Below are 20,147 nucleotides of genomic sequence, written 5' to 3'. Positions count from 1 at the left end.
GCTATAGAAGGGACTTTACTACATCATTCTACGATGTTACATGCAAGTCAACTTGGGAATTGAGGAATACTGTGCAAAGTACTCCCCTTCTGCGGTTGCATCACTTACAACACATACTATGAAGATCCAAGGGTAGAAGCAAGATTTGTGACGCTTTGGTCGATTTATTTGTTACCGGGTACGTCAATCGTGCTTCGATACTCAGGTTTCATAAACCGCATGCAGATTTATGACGTTATTGTGCATGGTGATGTGTGCTCAACATCCCTGTCATTCTGTTACTAACACTCATGTCAAAGTTCCACACACCAATAGAAGGATAGTCAACTACCATTATCTATCTAAGATATACAAAATTTCTCCCAAGACAGGTCAAAATAGTTATCTGTTCTTAGATACTGCATCAGTAGGCGTTATCGAAGCACTATTTACCATTGTGGCCCACCACTCCGTTGACAGTGTTGTTGCATACGGGGCAGGTTTTGTGTAATCGTACCCTATAGCATTGCAACTGGACGTGATATCCTCGAACTCGGATGCATCTTCATCCTTGTAACTTATACCTGCCTCCAACTCTATCTTCAATGGCGCCAACAAACAGTCCTCGCACTCGAGTGGTTTGTCTGCTTCACGATGGACTCGCCATTCCGCGATTTGAACATCGCACAATTTCCCAGTAGCTCTGCCTGGCTTTTAGTGACGAGAAGTATTGGATACATCGGGCTACTTACCTGTCTCGGTAGCAATATATATTGTATGAAAGGAGCAGTAAATCGACCATGTATGCTGCTAAGTAATATGTTAGCTGTATTACACGCCATTGTGTTACACGGGCTGACTTACGTGGGAAAATTGTGTCCTCATAGAGGAATGCTACAGCATCATATCCGTATTGCACGCAGCCTGGATCTTTGGTCGAAGCTCCATCAAGCTGTCGTAACAATTCTGGTGACATATCTCAACCAGTTCTTCTTCCACAAGTACTTGAAATATCAGGTCACTGTAGGGAAAGTCAACAATATATTTGCTTTTGTGAGAGTTGGAACTTAGGGAATAGGGGCGTGGTAGAACAGCCTGGGCGAACATTCTGTCACGTTTGTGTTTAAAATGCGTAGGCAGCTGTCGCTTAAAATCGTAGTCTCGTACGGGTATCTGAATCCTAGCTGTTGACCCCATGCGATTGAGAATAGATACGCCGCTGCTGCAGCTAGCCTGAAGGCAAAGAGATGCCTCATCGTGTTTGGATAATGCCACAACAGGAGCGTGGTAGAAACTACAGAACAAGTGAGAATGAGTGTGAGTTTATCATCAACCCACAGAACTCTATCTGTCGTTGGCTTGTGGAAATATTAGAGACGCCAAAATTGAGCCTCTTATCGAGTTTATTAAGATAATGTCGACATTGAGTTGGTGTAAATAGTTCTCTATTCACTCAGAGGGCATTAAAACCTCTGAAATGAAGATGAGTGCTAAAATACATCTAATCTAAGATTTTATAAATATAGATTGAATATGTTAAATTTATATAAGTCTTTTTGTTACCTTAGACAGAGTTCCCAATATCTCTTGCCTCCCCTTGCCATTCAACACGCACCACTCTATGTGAAAGTTCCTCCCGTACGTGGGTGATGATTTATGGAGTTTTATATATATGATCAATCAAATATTGATGTTAAGGCATCTGAGTATTTATCAATTTCCGCAGTGTGATTGCTAAGTTTGCTTGCTCGACAACTTGGCTTGGTACTGATATCGCCTAGCAGTTATAACCAACAGTGTCCCCAGGAGATTCCGGCTTCCTGAGAAACAAAGAAAAGGTCTCAAAAGATAATATGTACCCTAGAGGTGATGTGTTCCCACGCATGTTATTGATGTTGCCATTGAAGTTTTCACGTTGGCTCTCGCCGACTCTTACAAAAATCTGTATTGCTCGTACCACCTGGGAGATATTTGCTTGTACATGGTATCTGTGGCGCCACTATTGATGACTTCAGTAACTTCTAATCAATGGGCATTAAGTCTCTGCTGAGCATTACCCCAGGCGGTCTTGGGGAGTCTTGTTCTTCCAGCTCTTCATGAAAGAGTGTGTCGTAGAGCCCGGCAATTCCTTCTACGCCCGTGTAAATCCAGCCTGTGTATTCCTTGGTACATCCTTCGATAGAGGGATATCCATTTCTGCCTCGGCCTCCGGGCTCGCATTTCCCATCCAGCACGACACAGGCGACAACCCTCTCATGACCTTCAGCGCCTACCTCGACCCAGGCGGCGTATTGATCAACGGTGTCGAGACATTTCTGGTCAACATAGATGCAATATCGGTATCTTGGAAGAAGTACCGCTAATGGATCCTCTGCTCCGGCACCATCTCTTTCAACGGATCGCTCAGAGGCCCACTGACAAAACTGATCACGTACCTGGTCCTTCGACGCATTATTGAGAGTTTCGCAATCTTCCATGATGATCCATTCAAGGTGTAGTTCGAGGAGTGTCCAAAGCTCCAAATGCTTGAGTTTATCCTCAACTGTTGCCTTCAAGAACTCGATGTAGCTCTCCCACTGAGTCTGAGATTTTTCAGTATAAACAGAGCGAAATATGACGAAATCCCAGCGCTTGAACTCGGTTTCTTGCATATCGCGAATAAGAGTGGAAAAGGGGGAAAACGGCTCGGTCGCCTTCAAGGATTCATCGATTTGCGGGATACTCTCAAGAGTTGGTGCCACTCCTTCAGGGTGATTTCGGATACTGGCGATGATACTGGGCACTTTCCTGCGATAGTTACGCATCCAAGGAGGCTGAGGGAGAGGAAGCATAGCTGTTAATCAAGCAAGTTGTCGATTGGGGAATTAGTAGGGATGGAAGTAGGATCCTGTCGTAGAGTTGGGGAAGAGGCAGCTATACATGCCCCCACTAACAAAGTTTTACAAAACTCCAGAGGCTTGACTCTCACAAATTGAGGCAAAAGTTTGTCTGCTTGTAACCCAATTATTTTTAGCGTTGGATAAAATTAGAGTCAAGTTATCACTCCCCAAAAGCAAAGGCAATGGTGTTATTACAACCTAAATATGTTGAACAAGGTCATGACTACCAGGAGTATCATAGGCTCGCATGAATGGGAAGTGAAACACTATGACCTAGATACTTCGTTTTCTCGAAGTCAAATAGTTCAAGCCCCGAGAAGAACAGAACCTAAAGACTCCCCAAGCCAATGATGTAATTTGGCTATGGATAAGGGAGATAATCAAATCAAGTTATGACATCTTGATAAAGGTTAATCGAATTCCACAGAAGATACAAGACTCATTCATTCAAGACGAATAAACAAATTTACATCTAGTAGCTAATGATAAGACAGGATTAGAAATGGAGAATGAATAACTTTATCATTTCCCCGCGATATCAGGGACCCATCAAACAGGCTACATTTCACAGTAGAACTAACACATCAGCTTTTTAACACGTTCTTGGCTGTGATTGTCCAGCTTGATCGTAATTGACGACAATATTGGTATGATCGGTTCATGAGCGACAGTTTGAGTTGCATTGCGTTGTTCTGGCGCGGCATGTCACGCCTTATGATGCTTTCTGGATACTATTGTGTCTGTTGTGGTCATGCAACATTGAAACAAAGCCATTGCACTGACCTTCTCACGGATAGAGACAGCCCCGGCTCTCGGCGGTCATCATCCGGGCCTCCGTCCTCCAACGGATACAGTAAAATATTCGGAAACGCGAACATCCTTTAGATCCTTGACAAGATGCGTGTCAGCCAATGCCTCATCCTTCCGTACCTACACAGTGAAATGTTTCTACTCCAGAGAGTATTGCTTCTATACCGAAATCGTGGGGTAAGAAGGGAAAACAATATGTGAGGGATGCTGTCGAGGTGGGGTCCGCCCCATGAAACGAGGTCAAGAATGCACGAGGCAAGGGTGAAACTCTCCGAGAAACAGATTTATAGTGTGGGTGAACTTGAGACATGTTGCCGATAGACCGTAATAGTTGGGTCGGTCGTAGCAAGGGAGCGACAGAAACACTTGGTATTTCATTAGTGTTGCGGAGGGAGGAATTTATTTGGCACGTCTAGTTTCACAGGCATTCTCTTGCCTTCGGCCCGGGCAAGCTGGAACGTGGGTGAAAAATGTTTCGATTATTGATTGTAGATCACCCACTCGCCTGTCGATACTGTTTGCCAGAACCGAGTACGTGGACTCTCAAGGGTGAAGCAATACGACAGCCAACTCGGCTCAGCCATCATATTTGTGCTTTAGATAGTAACGTGAGTTGGCTGGTTGCTTGTCAGCTCCTCAAGGGAGCGTGGATCATCACCATGAGATCCATAGTTGCATCCTCTTCACGGCTGCGCCGACTTGTACTCACAGTACAGACTAATTTTGCACTCTCAACAGTTTACACCCAAAAGTCTAGACAGACACATAAAGTTCACACTTCGGATCTAAAAAAGGAAATGGCGGCTTAGAGCAGACCCAAATTTAGACTCTGGACGGGTAGCTAGATGACACTAACCTGATCAGAGTTAGCTAGATCTCACATCGAAGTGGCTGGTGACTCCCCGCTGTGACGTTACAGAAGACAACTGTGGCGGTAGGTTTGTGGCGCACTTAGTTTTGTGGACCTGGGGAAAGCTCTCTTCGCTTCTGCAAGTTCAAACCATGGCGTCATCCAGCTTGACCCAATCCATGTTCATAACGAAAATCTTCAACAATGATAAGGGTTCACAGGTAGATCATTATCAATAACATAGACAATTATTGTTATTATGAACACTGGAATTGATTAAAGGCATATGCACTCTCAACTGGACTGGGTTTAGACCCCTTTAACAAATACATTCCAACGAGACGCCTTGACCGAGAATGGACGCTTTCAGTGACTAGATACTAACTCAGCTATTGTACACCCAACATCCATACCTTTAGCAAGCAAAGATAGTCATCCTCTGTACTTTAGACAGCAAACTCGTAAAGTCGACCCTTGGCGACTCAGGACCGCGCTCATACAATGATATGAGGCTATCGAGAGCGGAGCAAATTGACCTCATCTCGGACGGAAATGTCATTGTTTTACATACACATCGCTTCCGGCCGTACCAGTACGATTTCGTCAATGTAGCTCACAATATCTTTCACTGTGTTCATCCTCGCGGGCTAGAATGTCCTTTAGCCTTATCAAATCGACATGGTCGAATGTTCAGGTGCAGAATTTGATACTGGAACAAGATTCTCCGTGTCCATCATCATCTAGCATCAGACCAACCTGCGACAGCGGTTCTAGCGTATCAGCGTCGAGTATTTGGACCCTTGGATCAGACCCTTGTTTCCTTGGCGGTTTGCCGACTAACCTGAGACTCAGATGTCAAGGGGTCATCCGAATCGAGGGGTTCGAGACCTAACGGTTGAAAGCTACAAAGGGCGAAGCGCAAAGGGAATAGAATGACGGCTGTATCTTATAGATTCCCATGTCAAGGGATGGACAAGGGAGCTTTTAAGGTTGATAGAGTGAATATCTTCAAATGAGGTCTCAACAAGATGAACACATTTGTCGTGCGAGTTGAGACTTTACCCGGCAGGGATAAGTCTAATAGGAATACGTCCGAGAACAAGGCCACCACTAATTGATAATTAGATTGATTTTTGAGTCAAGACTTTTTCTTCTGCCGGAGAAAAAAAAAACGGTAGTGGTTCATCGTATCTCGCTGTCGAACCCGACGCAAATGTCGGTCTGGCGATACAAAAAAGGCGAACAAAGTGGGTGTATGGAAGTATTCGGAACTGTATGATATGATTGGTCAGAATGCCTCCTCCTGGTACGATACCATGGCGGATCACCGATGTTAGCGGGACCAGTTGGAGCAAGAGACTCGTCGTGAGCTGGAGAATGGGCGCTTCATGAAGGAACAAGGTTGCCCAATCTTGATCGTGTGTTGTCAAGTTCCTGCATCACAACTAATGCGCGGCACAACAAACAGTGTGCCACTCAAGAAATACCTTTTGGTAGTCTATGCCTCAGATTTCTCAGTGCCTGCGTTAACACTGCACACTACACATTCCAATGTTGCATGCTGTTGCATCGTCTCCGCTTGGTGAGTTGGCAGGATAGGTACGGATACACTCAAAGACATCGCCTCGTCTTGGTATGCAGCATCATGTCTTCTAATGCAGTCTAATGGATACAGCCATGCCGTGAATGGGTTGAGATCACACTAGACAATGCCTTGAGCAGGCTGGCGCGGTAGAGACCCATTCAGGCGTGATTACTCAAGATCGACCAGATCAAGGCCAACAATAGAAGTCAACTACACTGTCTGCTACTTTGTGTGAGTTGCAAGTGAGTTGTCTCGAGATGTATTCCTCTGTGGGTGTGGAGCTTTCGGATGTGGTTTGACGCTGAGCTGGTGATACGCGAAAACGAGGTCGCAGAGACGAGACCAGCTGAGCAAACACCACGGATTTTTAATCAGTTATCATCACCACCCACCGCAATGGCCTGGCGACCCAAATGCAACCAGTCTCTAAAATACGGGCGGTAACATATCTGATACAAAAATATCCAAGGGCCCTGGACTGTCATCTCTTGATAGCCCAGGGCCTTTCTATTCACCCGAGATTCGAGTCTCTTGTGGCAAAGGGTTGCACCGTTGCAGTCAGAGCCTCGACAGGGAATGCATTCAAGGTTTTTACCTGTGCAGATCATGAATGACTCTGACTCTGACTCTGTCGAAAGAAAGCGGTGTCGAGGAATTTTCGGGATTTTCTTTTATCATTCATTCTGCGCCTCGCCTACAGTAGCATCTGCAGCGACCAAAAGATGCCCAATCATGCATTTGGGTGCAGATGCACGTTTGCAAGTTCGTCTTTAACTAGAACTGCAAGCCTCGCAGCAGGGATAAAAAGGGCATCAAGTCAGAATGCTATGGCTCACTGTAGAAGCTCGACATACAGTGACTCGAGTCGATGTTAGTCAGTATGGATTTATGTGAGTGATTGACCTGAAATGACGAGCTAGAAGAGGCTGGTTCTTCATGTCCACGTTGTCTGGTGACGACGCCATACTAATAAACCAGTCAGAGGTAAAAGACCACGAGTGAACCCACGAGGTTGGCGAAGATCGCATGCAAAACACATCAATACAGTGACTGCATAATGGAAACATGAAATGTTTGTACTTGAAGGTATTTACGTCAATCTCGACATCTCTGACATTCGGAGTTTGTCATCCGGTAGATCATATTCATACAGCAAACGCAAGAGACTTTAAACATGTTAATCGGGATCTGAAGCTGCCGATGTCTCTGATAGCGATTCGTAGCGAACGAACAGGTCTCCCAAGAGTCCTGGCGTTTAATGCCTCGATATCACAATCACTATTCAACCTTTTTGGTGTAGCGTGGGGGATTTGAAACGGCTCGTGGACGGCACAAGACTCACTCAATACAAGACAGAGAGGTCAGTGCCAAGGCTCACTCAGGTGGCTCCAGACTCATCTCGAGACTCGTGGTGGAGGTTACAGTGGCTGTAGAGTCTCGTGGTCTTTACGGAGTAAGGGATTCTGTTTTACTGGATTAAAGACTATCGACGTTTGTCAACTCTATAGTCAGGCTGATTGATGATGAGGCTGGCTAACTTATTACCTACTCCCAAATTCTATCGTCTCTTTTTCAACGACTTTTCTGAGCGGACCTAATTCTGAGGACGGGAGGCTCCATACCTAGAAAATGGGATCCATCCTTTGATGGAGACCCTGCCACATGCCCTGCAATGCTCTGCGCTATGCTCCATACCCCTGCCACCATAAGCGCCCCTGCCTCTCCTAAGTATACAGTGTGACGAGACGACCCTCTTCACACGGTAATTCTCGTACCAGAATGTGGCTCAAGTGGATCTGGAAGGGACCTGGGACCTTGGCTTGGGCTGAACCTTGTGCTGCTGCCCATTTGGCTTGCAAAGAGTCTCTCAGGGACTTGTCTTCATATTAATGGATGCTACTCCCCCAACCTCATGGAACTATTCTCCCTCTGTAATATCCGTTCAACCCAACTATCGATTTCCAAGGAACCCCTCCAATACCAATACTACCTTAGACAAAGACATCCTTTCTGTTTTCGTCTCTTTTGTCTGGTTTTGTCTTGTTCTGTCTTGGATCCATTGTCTCACTTTCGCTACCGGCCACTCTCAAGACTGCCGTCGAACACCACCTGACTACGAAAGACCTGACGACATTTGTTCACGACTTCTTGCTTCCGCTCCCTTACCTCTGTAGCCCACCCTCTTTACAAAGGGCCTGCTAAGGGGAATTCAATAATCACAGCTTATATCGACGATGTCTCTAGCAGTGACGCAACAGCCACAAAGGGAGCTTGACGCACCTAAACTTGATACTGCTCTCGCCCAACGGGTACAAACACAGTCACAGCCCCGATCTCAAATACAGTCTTTATCCGTCGAGCCTCCTATTTATTCTCCTTCCGCCGATGCCGACTCGTCTCCCGAAAGCACACCTACAACAATGATTCCTTCACAACGACAGCTCTCTGCAGCCCCTGCGCTGCCAGCCAAGAGCTCACTCCGAGCTTCAAGATGCCTCGATGGTCTCTTGACACACAAGCTTGCCCCCGAGGGTCAAGCTCCCTTCTCTACTCCCCATGATGTCTACCTCTCTTCAGAAGAGGATGCGTCTTCCTCCGCCGATGACTTTTCCGATTTCGAATTCGACTCTGGTAGCGATGAATCCCAGTCAACTCGAAGGGCAAGTCATGAGGACACTGCCAAGGTCGTCTCAGTTGTCTTCTCTGGAAAACCTTCAGTGATTGACCTCCCTCGACGATCAGTCTCTCCCAGCATCATCAGTGAAGCTTCTTCCCGACCTTCATCAAGAATGTCAATTTCATCTCGACCTCCTAGCCGCCTCCGCAGGACCACCACTCTCCCAGTTACCCTTCCCGTTCTCGACCGACGAATGTCATTCTGCACTACCTCTTCCGGACCAGGCATGCACCCACCCCGAACAAGCAGCATGGGAACTCGTCTTGAAAAGCAACGACCCGATTTCCTCAGCATTGACCCCTTCGCTAAGGTTGAGCCCGAGGTCCAGGAAGAGGCCACTGAGAGACCCAAGACACCAAAGTCACCTGGTGTTTTCAAGCGTACACTAAGCTTGGTCAAGAAGCGAAGTCGACCTTCGCTCAACACCCATTTCGCCAGTCAATCCAAGGATAACCTTTCCCTCTTCACACCCACTTTCCCCATGGAGCAGGTTCGTGAAGAACCTGGCACAGACTCCGAGGAGAGAGCCCCCAAACCCATTCTTCAAAAGGCGCCAACCTATCACGAGTTCGCCCAAAGGAGGATGTCTTCAGCACCAATGTCTCCTATGTCGCCTATGTCTGAACCTGGATCTCCAATGACACCTAATGGCACACGTAGCCGTTTAAGGCAAGGATTGGCAGCAGCCGCAAGAAGGCGAAGCGTCAAGGTTTAAAGACCTGACCTGTACTTTTACGAATTATGACTGGTCAAAACGGATACGGGTGCTAGACGCCTCTAATATTTCTCCTTTGTTACCACTATCTTCTGTATCGACCAAAAAATGGTCCTAGGGCAAAGGAAACAGGCGTTCTAGGGACATATTCTGCTGGACAAGAAAAACCGGCGTTGTATTGTATTAACTCACCACTCGAACTGAGAATGGCGTTTTGGGATATATCAAACATGCTTTGCAAGCATCACGACCTTGGACAGGTCTCTTGGATGGAATCTTGTCAGCTAAATTGTTAACGAAGAGCCGCAAAAAGACGGTCAAGCATAACACGAATGGAGTTTTAGCTTTGTTCTGATGAATAACAATATCACGATTGCTGCTACACATTTTGACCGACCCCCTGATGTCTTGTGATATGTTTGTACTTTTTGAGGCTGAGACTATTGATTGTGGTGAAGTGGTTACCTTAGTCCGGCGCGGCCGCTACAAGTGCCTGAGTCTGGGGTTAAACTTAACAGCCACCGACAGCATCGTCTTGTCGACAGACCGGGAAAGGCTGGCAACTTTTGGTAGGGCATTAATAAGAACGATTCTAGAACTGTTCTGACCGCCTTGGGAACTCAAAAGTGTTTGTGTTGTGTTGGTGCTGCCTCCGTCTGATATTTCATTCCGGAAATGGAATACTATATGCAATGCAATGCATCAATGACTCTATCGTCTGTACAGTATCTCGTCATGAACTGTTGATCATGTCCCCTGTTACTTTTTTGCTTCTGTTGTTGCGGTGATGAGGAACATCAGATCAAAGAAAGACAGGGTGTAAGTGAGAGATACTGTGGGGTACTTGAAGAAACGCTCACAAATGGCGGTGGACGAGGTACATAAGAGTACTTGCCGCATTCGGTAGGTGGGAAATGAATTCACTCGGTGAGGCACGTCAGGGCAATTTAATATGCCGTAGCGTTATGATTTACTGTTCATCTCGGGATGTCACCAGAGATGAAATTAAAATTCTAGAAGATGAAGAGAAGGCATAGACGATGATGCAGTTATGGTCCGTCTATCTCGAAATAATTCATGCCCTTTCCAAGCTTGTACAGTGAGTGTCTTGTTGAATATAGGTCGAGTAGGTAGGTAGGTAGGTACCTGCAGATCTCCCCTGAGCGGTTAACCCCTGTTTAGGTAGTCTAGCTCATCCTCATCGCTGCAATCATCTTTGATTGAGATCTGCCCCTCGAATCCAATCCCATCCCCAGCAGTAAAAAGTAAGACGACGGCACGGGAGGATTGAACGATTGGGGTCAATCACACCTAAGCTTACTGTACTGTATGTACATGCGAATCTGCCCAGTCAATCCGACTAGTTCGTCGCTAATTATATTTCACCGTTCTTGAGTCAAGGTCTATGCTCAAGCACAGTCAGCAAATCCTTACCTTAGAGCTACCTTAGCCAGTCAGGGGAAGCTCGAATTGCAGTGGAGATGGTGACCTTTGAATTACTTGTGGGTATGGAAATGCGAGAATGTCTTGTCTTGTCTTGTCTTTGCTCAATGGGGTTTACGTTGTATCTGCCCGTTTCTCATGCTACTGTATGATGTCTTTGCTTTCTTTTCATGAGACGTTGGCCCACGTGGGAAAAGCAATGAGGCGGGAGACATGCATGCATGTATGCATGCATGGGTGTTGTGTGATTCGTCTCGTACTGTATGTATGTTTCTCTGTGTCTCATGAGCCAATTGAATTGCTCGATTCGTCGTATTTCAGGTGGGTTCTTCATAAATTCATCTCAATTGATTCAAGAGCTTCAATTGTTAGTCGCCTCCACTTTGTCTCTCTCTTTGTCTCTCTCTTTGTCTCTGTCTTTGTCAGTCTCTGTCTCTCTCACGACTCCAAGCTTCTTCCCTTCAACTCTACGACAAACACAGCTGTATCAAACAGCGTCAGTGTCTCAGACAAGACTTTCCTCGGCCATCAAGCGATCGTAGCGGCTTCAACACGAAGAACAGACGGAACCTCTTGCGTGCTCCGTGTCCGTGGGGGCCTCTAGCACTAAAAGAGGCGCTCGTTCATTTCCTTTTGATGCTTGGACCACGCGAAGGATGTTGCGCTGTGTCTTACATAAGAACGCGGTGCTGTAGAGAATGTGGCTGGGTCACCATCAGGGGAAACCGTTACGGCGCTTGACTTTGTTCGAATTGTGGCTCCAGAAGCGCAAATAAACGCCAGAGAAGGGCGGTCAGAGTTGACGATGGAGCTTGAAATTTGAACGATGTCACTGAGGCCTTAAGAGAGTTGCACTCTGGAATAGAGATTGGCATGAGTGCTCGCAGATCTAGCGCTTTGGCGTCACGAGTCGCTTGACGTATCTGGAGGACCCTGAAACATATGGTGGGCGATCATGCACCACACTACTCCGTACACTGTGAAATACTGGTGATCCTCGTCTGGGGGAGATTGGACTTTTGCTGAATAGCGATCGGCGATCAAAACTTCTCTGTAGATATCTAGTCTGTACTAAAACTGCGACGGTTCGATCTGAGAGCTGGCATCTGCAGTGGCTTTCTGATGACAGGTGGAGAAGCAGATACTCGAGTATATGAGGACCTACGACAAGTATAATGATGGGCACTAGGATCTGGGGTTCTTCAGCGTCTTATTTTGAGCAGCTTGTCTGTCTGGAGATGCTCCACAAGACCTGACTCAATAGTGAAGCTATCTCGAGAACCCCATCCTGGTACGTGCTCGAGTCCCAAGATAATGGACAGCGACACAGTACAGATGAAGAACGAGTACAAGACTATTGTAACTGCGATATCCCGACTTGAATTGAGTTTCATGATTCGGATCTCGTTACAAGGTCTGAGCGGAGTTGGAAGTGAAACAGAAGCTTGGACAGATCGGTGTTGGAGTCTAAAAGCTTAGTGCTAGAAATAGCATTGACGATGCCGAATTGGTGGATTTGTCACTTTGAGTTGGGGTTTCAGGTGTGTTTACCTGATGGAAGCTGAAGCTCTGGCCTTTCTACGGATAGAAGAGGCAAGGAACACGAGTCGACGGAGCTGAAGAATCTTCAAGTCAAGACTGGACTAGTAAGTGTCAACCGTTGACTAAGACCCCATCGCCTCAGGTATGTCAACCTCGACCAGCTAACCAGTGCTGAGGCGCAGCCGAGAATGAAACAGGCTGCTACACGTGATAAATGTTTATCGTCTGTATAGGAAGGACAGCTACCTATGTGTTTGAGGCTTAGTCAAAGCGAATGACTTCATCTTGCAAATCCATGCAGTAATAGTAACCCTCAGGGAGAAAATACAAGACCTAAGTTTAGGGTTATAAAATAAACTCTATAAAAGGTATCCTAAACTCATCCTAAATTTATACCAAGTTACCTAAATCTTTTGATTAGTTAGGCTCAAGGTCTTAAGTTTTATTCCCTCCCCTAGGCAACACACAGTCAACATTAAGTTCAGCTACATCTTATTATCATTCAATGCATTTATGGGCTGAGGGCATAATATTAACTAAAAGTTTTATTTCTATCGCTTTAGATCACTTGAAGGTCTGAATGGGAAAACTTGTATCTCGTGTGTCACTGGCTTGTAGGGAAAGCAATTGGCTATTTCTGAGTACTTTACTCCGTCGTCGACTGACAGTATCTTGGTAGCCAGCATTCGAAAGATGGGACTTCTTTCTAAGAGATGCGCCTCCTCAGCGAACAGAGGATGAACCTACAAAGGGCCTTGACTTTACTGCGAGACTTAGAAACCTTCCTCCGCGGCGCTATGTGTTGCTTACTTGTAGATGAGTGTTGAAAGGGTTTTTGCAATAGCTATCATGATTCTGCGCCCACCTTAATGGATGACAAACTTGGCACTGCGAGGAGTCAAGTCAAACCCACGAAATCAAGATAACCTAGGCGTAAGTTGGGCAGTTGAGTGTTATTATGGTTTGTCAAGGTCAATAGCAATAGCCTTACCATAAACTTCATCGTCAGGGGTTGCCCAGCTCGAACCGCGAATATGGCCTCCTTGCTTCGAATCTGGAAAGGTTAAGTAGATGCCAGGGGTTAGTCTCATAACCTGATGTCTTGAAATGCATGCGACCTGTATGGTAGATCAGTACCCTAATCAATGAGTAACAAAGAGAAGGCATGTCCTTGAGTGCAATGTGTATCAATTCCCAGTATCAAGATCAATGTAGATCGTGTCAACTTAGTTGTAATCTGGAGTGAGAACAATCTTCATTCTGAGTGATCACAGCCCAGATATCTAGGATAGTAAGACTCTACTGGGATGGTCTCTCACGTTTCTGACTACAATCAATATCACGTTTTATCCTATAGATATCCCCTTCCGCGGATAATCGATGTCTCATGACATACAACTCGAAATCCCACATCCAAACAAGCCTCAATTACATCCGATAGCTGTACTCATCCGTGACTTCATCTAACGGCAATCTGTCAGATTGCTGGGAAAGTCTCAGTCGGCAATGCGACCACTTCGCCATGTACTTCCGATCAGAGAAACGCCGATACCAAGTACTCGGTAATAAAGGCAAAGGCTGTGGCTGCAGTGCCTTTGCAGACACCAGAGCCCAGCACGATCGCCATTTGCTTTGAATCATCGACCGTTATGTGCCTGTGTCAATGCAGTACCCGACTGTCTCTTGCGGTGAGGCTTTGCCATCTTCAGATTGCTGCTGACGATGGCAAAGGTATCTGGACCAAGCACAGCACACTGTGATGAAGTCTTACTCAATGATGGTACTGGAAGTGCATAACTCGATAATCTCGCGATACTTTGCCTCTCTGGCTTGGAAGTCCGAGGGGAATCTATTGTTATCAAGGCGTCAACATCACCTAAATTACATTATACCGCCATTAGACTGACAAAAGTTATGCCCTCTGCTTACGAAGGCATGAAATATTAGTGAACTGTGGCTGAACTTAATATTGTTTATATATTGCTATTATTATCTGCAAAATAAAGTCGCTTGCTTTAATACTTACTTAAATATTATTTCATAAAAATATAAATTATTAATAAGTTTATATTTCTTAGTTCTACTATTAACTTAAAGCTCTTAAGAGATATAGAGAGGATCTTAAGTTCCTGCCTTAGTGAATTAAATAACTTACATTGAAGTAAGTATAATAAGTTTTGTATTATAATCCTCTACCCTTTCCCTCTCGTTTCAGTCCTAAGTAGTGATGGCGCCAAGTTATCTGGCCTCATATTAGTGATGATTTAAGGTAGTATTTATTCGTTGAAGTAAAAATTGCAGGCTTATTGCTAGAGTTCCTGTCGGAGTTAAGATCAAGAAAACATAAAGAACAAAACAAATAGCAAATAGCAACAATAAAGCAGCCCCTGCCTCAGCGAATCGATCGACTCGCATTCGAGCGAGTGCAATGATGAGTTTTGTGTTGTATTCCTCTACCCTGTTCCTCTGGTCTCGGTCCCATGCGTTGATTGCGCCCCGAATTGCTTGTGCCTTGGTGACTTCTGCTTCGGCATATGATTGTAGCATTATCGCTGAGTGTTGCGCGATGCCGAGACGTTTGCGTTCAACGTGGTTAACCTTGTTGTGCATGAGCCTTTCTGTTCCATATTCGCCTTTATAATCGCCCCGGACAAGTAATAAATACCTCATAGAGTATTTCACGAGTAATATGGGAGGTCCGACATGACTGCTGCATGGCATGTTGACTATCTATGCGAAGGCTGTTCAGCCAGAGCAGCTCAGGAATGTCTCGTCTACAAGCATGGTGACTGTATGGTCAGGCCTGAACGCGAGGAACAATGGCCTGATATAAGAGTATAACACTTTGAGGAATTAAGCGATCGTGCTCATCATATGGTCGTGGTGGAGAACAATGAGTGAGGAAGATGAGGAGGGAGAAGAGCGTATATGGACGAGGTGAGGTGAGGGTGTGTGCATAAACTGCCAAATAACGAACTTGGAGAAACGAGAAGGGAAACGCTCATGTAGAACTCAAGTCTTGAGATGCGCGGAAATGAACGACATAAGGCAGTTCGAAGCCTTATGTCCCGTCGCGAAGATCATGAGGAGATCCATTTGTAGACTTGTGTTTATAGTAGTCGGAGAGAATCACTTGATGAGAAGTTGGGGTTCTTGAGAGGGGTGAGAGTATCCGTAACGAGCGAGAATGGAAATGCGTTGCGCACGGGCCAGACCCACAATTCAGCTGCCACTTCAGGGTCCAGGTGCTACTAGGTACCTTAACACTTAAGGTAAAGAGAGGCCGGTGGATATATCTTCCGAGCATCAACTTCAACGTCGTCCAACTGCGTGTTACCTTTCCAGTCAAGTGCGCACAGGGAGCCATTACAGGTAGCTTGCCTGCTATGTTATAATTGCATATTTCTTCAAGTTGCAATGCGCGGACTGGCAGTACTATGGAAGAGACTAGGTTTTCCCAAGCTCGCCTCATTCGACCTGATCCATCAGCCTCCTCAAGATCCGAACATTGAGCAATCCTAAAAGTGTTGAGATACGAGTCTAATGTATTCGTATGCCACTGATGATCCTAGCATTCATGACCTTCCGAGAGGTCTACCACTATGTATCTTATCGAACCATAACTGCCTCGAGCAGTGGAACATTCCCATCATGGTTTGTCCTTAGGCAAGTTCCAAAATTATTGAAGGGCAACAAATTCCATATTGTCACTCTATTGATGAGTATGTATGCGAAGGAAAATCAATATGAGGGCAGCTATATTGGATTGTGGTCACAGCTTGAACCCCTGGCAATTGGCTGCAGCGGGGTTAGTCAAGTCAAGCTATTGTCCATTGTCCATTGTCCTGGATATTCAGAAGTCATTTTCGCTATCCATTTGCAAAACTCCTCCCTCATCCTTTTTCATTTATTTTCCGAATCACTTTCGCATCCTCACCTTTGCCGCAAAACACCACATTACGGCCAACCACACTTTGAAGCACATACAGCTATCCTGGCTTCTTTCTTCCCTGAGAAGATACTTCGCGGCATCCTATCACGCTGTCGTCAAGTCGAGTAGATACTACTATAGTGTCTCAGCATGGCTGCTGAACAAACGAGCCCAGTTCTGGTGCTGGGCATCGACTTTGGCACCACGTAAGCTACCACCCACTCCTGATCTACACTCTCTAACGTTTTCCATACAGATACTCAGGTATCGCGTGGTGTCGAGTCGGCGAAAACAACGAAATCAAGTTCACCACCAACTGGAAGAAGCCAAGATTCGCCCAGGGAGACAAGCAGAAGGTCCCCTCGGCAATCTTTTATCACCACCTGAATGATGAGAACCCTGAATGGGGCGCGACCACTCCGCAGGACGATACTACCCTTCGTTGGTTCAAGCTCCTTCTCGTCGATGAGAAAGATCTCCCGGATCATATCCGGCACTCTGTTCAGCTGAAGACAGCTCGGGCTCTAATGTTGAAGGCTAACAAGACCCCAGTTCAGATCTTGGGCGATTACCTGCGACAGCTTTGGCGTCATTGTCGTCAGAACATTGTCAGGGCCGAGGGTCGCCGAATGATGACAGTCTCGATAGTTCACCTTGTTGTCACCCTCCCGGCTATATGGCCATACTACACCCGCTCCAGAATGACGGAGGCTCTGGGACACGCCGGTCTTCTCAACATCACCAAAGCTGGACATACAACTTTGGATTTTATCTCTGAGCCCGAGGCGGCTGCTTTGACCTGTCTCAAGGAGAACGCCGATCGCTTCAATGTCAGAGTGAGTTCAAAATGACCCTTTTTATCACTGGCCTATAGTTAATCATGTTTAGGTCGGTGATCATTTCGTCATCTGTGATGCCGGAGGAGGGACTGTTGTAAGTTTCAGCTTCCTCTCCTTGCGAAACTTTTCTTACAAAACAGGATCTCATCACCTACAAAATCGAGAAGCTTGATCCTCTCATTATTAGTGAGAGTGTCAAAGGCGATGGTAAGCCATCTGGGCCGCTGTATGATGTACATTTGACTGACCTCGACCAAGGCGGCCTGTGTGGTGCCATGTTCCTCGACGAGAAGTTTCTCAACCTACTCAAGGAGACTATCCCTTTTGAGGCTCATAAGAGTCTTGACAAGCAGACATTCCACAAGATTATGGAGTCCGATTGGGAAGGCGGCTTGAAGTCCTCCTTCTGTGAGACCAGCGGAGACTTGCCCCTGCAACTCTCGTACGATGGCCTCATTAACACCAACTTCTTCCCCTCAAAGTTCATCATCGATGTGTAAGTGCCATAAATGACCCCATCATATTACTCTGGGAACATCCATAATTCTCTATGAGAGCCTTGACGGGCGTCTTTGTAACACCTACCTCGTCCCAGCTAACTTAGTCCTAGTTCCGAAATCCGCGAGAAAGTGTTTGATCCTGTGGTCAAAGATGTTAAACAGCTCGTTCAGAAGCAGGTCAATGCAGTCAAGCACAAGTACAAGAAGAAGCCAAAGGTAAATCTGTTCGTCATTTCGTTCAATGGCAGACTGCCTAACATCGTTTAGTTCGTCATCCTAGTTGGCGGCTTTGGAAGGTCTCTCTATCTGCATCAATGCCTTCAGGACGCTGTTGGCAACAGAGTAGACGTTCTTCAGCAGGATGGTGAAAAGCCGTATGTGATCTCGACGCCTTGAAATTCCTTTTGTTGACAATAATTTGTAGCTGGACCGCTGTGCTTCGAGGAGCTGTCCTACATGGACTGGCGAGAACCAATCATGCCAGTTCAATCAAAGTTACGGTCGCCTCGCGTGTGTCCCGTCACAGTTACGGGACCCTCGTGAACATTTCACCCTTTGACCCCAAAGAGCATGACGCCAAGGACCGCGTTTGGGATGCTGGTCTGCAGGAGTTCCTTGCTGTCGAGCAGACACGATGGTTTGTTGAGATCGTAAGTCACATGGGCCCGTTTATGTTAATCTCTAACTTCTCTAGGGTTCCTCTGTCTCTGCATATGACCCCGTTTGTGAATCCTTCTGGCAGGACCTCACGAGCCCCGACGATGATCTCCAAATCGACATCGTTATCTCGGACGCTTCTACTCCCCCGACCCGCAAGGACGATTCAGTGAAGCCTATGTGTATCGTCAAAGCGTCCGAACTTCCCAGATGGGATACCATACCGGTGTGGACCAACGAATACGGTGAAGTATTCCACCGAATCACTTACGAACTGCGCATGATCAGTGACGGGTCCTCTTTGGATTTTCAAGTGTTCTACAAGAACAAGAGCATTGCTTCTGGAAGTGTCGCCTTCGACTCTATCAGTCAGAACGATACTGATGACGAGGATGACGTACAGATGGGTTCTCCTCAACCACTGGATAACAACAACAATGGTAACAATATCATTGACATGACCGACACCGATAGCGACAGTGACTACGTTGAGGCTGAGGAATGAATAGGGGATGGGGCCATGGTTGCTGTGTTAATGCGATCCAAAGAGCCCAAAGTGGCTCCAATTGGGTCAAAGGGAGTCAAAGGGGCTCAAGAAGGGCTCAAAGTGAGTCTCATTTCAGAGTGAAATTCTTGGTTGGGGGGCATTACGAAAGCTCATGGGCATTGCTAAGAGATCAAGCGTATAGTTGCTTTATGTCATGTCATATTGGGGCACATATGTCTAGCATATACCGGTGCTACATCGGTAAGACGACATGCTAGTTACGTCTTTTAGTTCAATTCAAGTGGCTCTTTCATCGCATTGCGTGCGTTTTCGTTTGGTTGATACAATTTTACGCCTGATGACTGAGGTCGCTTTTCGCGTCGTAAGTTGATGAGTCCTTTCAGGATCTGACTGAATGGTCATGAGTCTGCGTATTGTCATTGTTCAATGTGAGTGTTTGAGAAGGGCTCAATAGCTATGGGCACGTTTCTGGCTCTAGACAAAGACTTGATGAGATCTACAGACGTCGGGTATATGTCCCTCGACTTTTGTGCTGGTGACTCCTTATTCAAGAGTAGAGCTTGACCTGAGTACATTCTACAAGTGTGGTCCAGCATCCTAAAACTCTCGTTCCGGTGGCTCGCATTTTGGGCTACAAATGTTTCGATAAAACTATTGCATGATATTATTCGAATCGTATGAGTGAAGAATATACTGATGTCGGCTGAGGCTCATCGTGGGAAGCTGATGAGAACGTCAGATCTGGATTCCAGGCCAAATTGACAATCAACTCTGCGCAATAGCGATCAATGTTACTCTGCTATTTGAAAAAGTGGTATGCAATTCGTTCGACTCTTGTTTCAACTCTCGAATAACTCTATGTTCCTGATCCTCCAACACTGTGATGTTACTGGTGACCCCCGAGAGCAGTGGGGGGCTCAGTGAGTCACACTTGAGCGGAGGTATATGTTTGAATAAGCCCACACTCTTTCACCAAGAAAGCAATTTGGCGCAGTGGAAGCGCGCCGGGCTCATAACCCGGAGGTCGCACGATCGAAACGTGCAATTGCTATGTTTCATATCTTTTTTTGCAATTTTTCCTATTTCAATTTTGGTCTTTCAAGTTGTCTCATTTTAGGGTTTCTTTTTGGTGGTGGTCTTGCACTAGTTTCTGATGGGCGTGACTTGGTGGAAGCACGTGACTGGTAACTTACACGCGATCTCTGGTTATTAATTACTGCAATTATAGAAAG

At 46.1% G+C, this 20,147-nt stretch overlaps 6 protein-coding genes and 1 non-coding gene across 8 annotated transcripts; 4 read left to right on the top strand and 3 right to left on the bottom strand.

Moving 5' to 3' along the window:
• Positions 1-381: 381 nt before the first annotated feature.
• FVEG_07910 (hypothetical protein) lies at positions 382-955 on the bottom strand (the record flags this gene model as incomplete). Its single annotated transcript, XM_018896626.1, has 3 exons — positions 382-682; positions 732-789; positions 844-955. The coding sequence occupies 3 exons, from the start codon at positions 953-955 to the stop codon at positions 382-384; spliced, it is 471 nt and encodes a 156-aa protein (XP_018754124.1).
• A 1,045-nt stretch (positions 956-2,000) lies between these two features.
• On the bottom strand, positions 2,001-2,810 carry FVEG_07909 (hypothetical protein; the record flags this gene model as incomplete). The annotated part of the gene is made up of 1 exon (XM_018896625.1): positions 2,001-2,810. One exon carries the CDS (start codon positions 2,808-2,810, stop codon positions 2,001-2,003), a length of 810 nt encoding a protein of 269 aa, XP_018754123.1.
• Positions 2,811-5,679: 2,869 nt separating this feature from the next.
• FVEG_16214 (hypothetical protein) lies at positions 5,680-7,682 on the top strand. The gene is made up of 3 exons (XM_018905446.1): positions 5,680-6,690; positions 6,742-6,993; positions 7,086-7,682. The coding sequence occupies exons 1-2, from the start codon at positions 6,517-6,519 to the stop codon at positions 6,976-6,978; spliced, it is 411 nt and encodes a 136-aa protein (XP_018754122.1). The 5' UTR covers positions 5,680-6,516; the 3' UTR covers positions 6,979-6,993; positions 7,086-7,682.
• Positions 7,683-7,948: 266 nt separating this feature from the next.
• Positions 7,949-10,255, top strand: FVEG_07908 (hypothetical protein). Its single transcript, XM_018896624.1, has one exon. The coding sequence runs from the start codon at positions 8,338-8,340 to the stop codon at positions 9,493-9,495; it is 1,158 nt and encodes a 385-aa protein (XP_018754121.1). The 5' UTR covers positions 7,949-8,337; the 3' UTR covers positions 9,496-10,255.
• Positions 10,256-14,654: 4,399 nt separating this feature from the next.
• Positions 14,655-15,628, bottom strand: FVEG_16213 (hypothetical protein). 2 transcript variants are annotated; one of them, XM_018905445.1, is made up of 2 exons: positions 15,146-15,628; positions 14,655-15,078 (listed from the first exon to the last, which is right to left on the bottom strand). In XM_018905445.1, the coding sequence occupies exons 1-2, from the start codon at positions 15,194-15,196 to the stop codon at positions 14,734-14,736; spliced, it is 396 nt and encodes a 131-aa protein (XP_018754120.1). In that variant the 5' UTR covers positions 15,197-15,628; the 3' UTR covers positions 14,655-14,733. The 2 variants fall into 2 exon arrangements, with proteins under 2 accessions (XP_018754120.1, XP_018754119.1); XM_018905444.1 differs by having other exon boundaries at positions 14,655-15,616.
• Positions 15,629-15,953: 325 nt separating this feature from the next.
• On the top strand, positions 15,954-19,212 carry FVEG_07907 (hypothetical protein). Its single transcript, XM_018896623.1, has 9 exons — positions 15,954-16,617; positions 16,668-17,247; positions 17,300-17,344; positions 17,391-17,457; positions 17,509-17,746; positions 17,861-17,966; positions 18,018-18,124; positions 18,175-18,400; positions 18,445-19,212. Exons 1-9 carry the CDS (start codon positions 16,562-16,564, stop codon positions 18,910-18,912), a joined length of 1,893 nt encoding a protein of 630 aa, XP_018754118.1. The 5' UTR covers positions 15,954-16,561; the 3' UTR covers positions 18,913-19,212.
• A 682-nt stretch (positions 19,213-19,894) lies between these two features.
• FVEG_16212 lies at positions 19,895-19,966 on the top strand. The gene has a single exon. It is a non-coding gene; the product is annotated as a tRNA-Met (tRNA).
• The last annotated feature ends 181 nt before the right edge of the window (positions 19,967-20,147 follow it).

This window comes from Fusarium verticillioides, chromosome 3 (assembly GCF_000149555.1).
Source record: "Fusarium verticillioides 7600 chromosome 3, whole genome shotgun sequence".
NCBI classification, from domain to species: domain Eukaryota; kingdom Fungi; phylum Ascomycota; class Sordariomycetes; order Hypocreales; family Nectriaceae; genus Fusarium; species Fusarium verticillioides.
The sequence above is the reverse complement of the archived record's forward strand: the minus strand, read 5'-3'. Positions and strand labels throughout refer to the sequence as shown.

Bases quoted from the DNA above. Each gene is read 5' to 3' on its own strand.
- FVEG_16214 (XM_018905446.1), top strand. From the start codon at position 6,517: ATGCAACCAGTCTCTAAAATACGGGCGGTAACATATCTGATACAAAAA. The intron at 6,691-6,741 runs GTTTTTACCTGT...CTCTGTCGAAAG, and splicing joins CGACAGGGAATGCATTCAAG to AAAGCGGTGTCGAGGAATTT.
- FVEG_07908 (XM_018896624.1), top strand. From the start codon at position 8,338: ATGTCTCTAGCAGTGACGCAACAGCCACAAAGGGAGCTTGACGCACCT.
- FVEG_16213 (XM_018905444.1), bottom strand. From the start codon at position 15,201: ATGCCATGCAGCAGTCATGTCGGACCTCCCATATTACTCGTGAAATAC.
- FVEG_07907 (XM_018896623.1), top strand. From the start codon at position 16,562: ATGGCTGCTGAACAAACGAGCCCAGTTCTGGTGCTGGGCATCGACTTT. The intron at 17,248-17,299 runs GTGAGTTCAAAA...AATCATGTTTAG, and splicing joins CCGATCGCTTCAATGTCAGA to GTCGGTGATCATTTCGTCAT. The intron at 17,967-18,017 runs GTAAATCTGTTC...AACATCGTTTAG, and splicing joins AGTACAAGAAGAAGCCAAAG to TTCGTCATCCTAGTTGGCGG.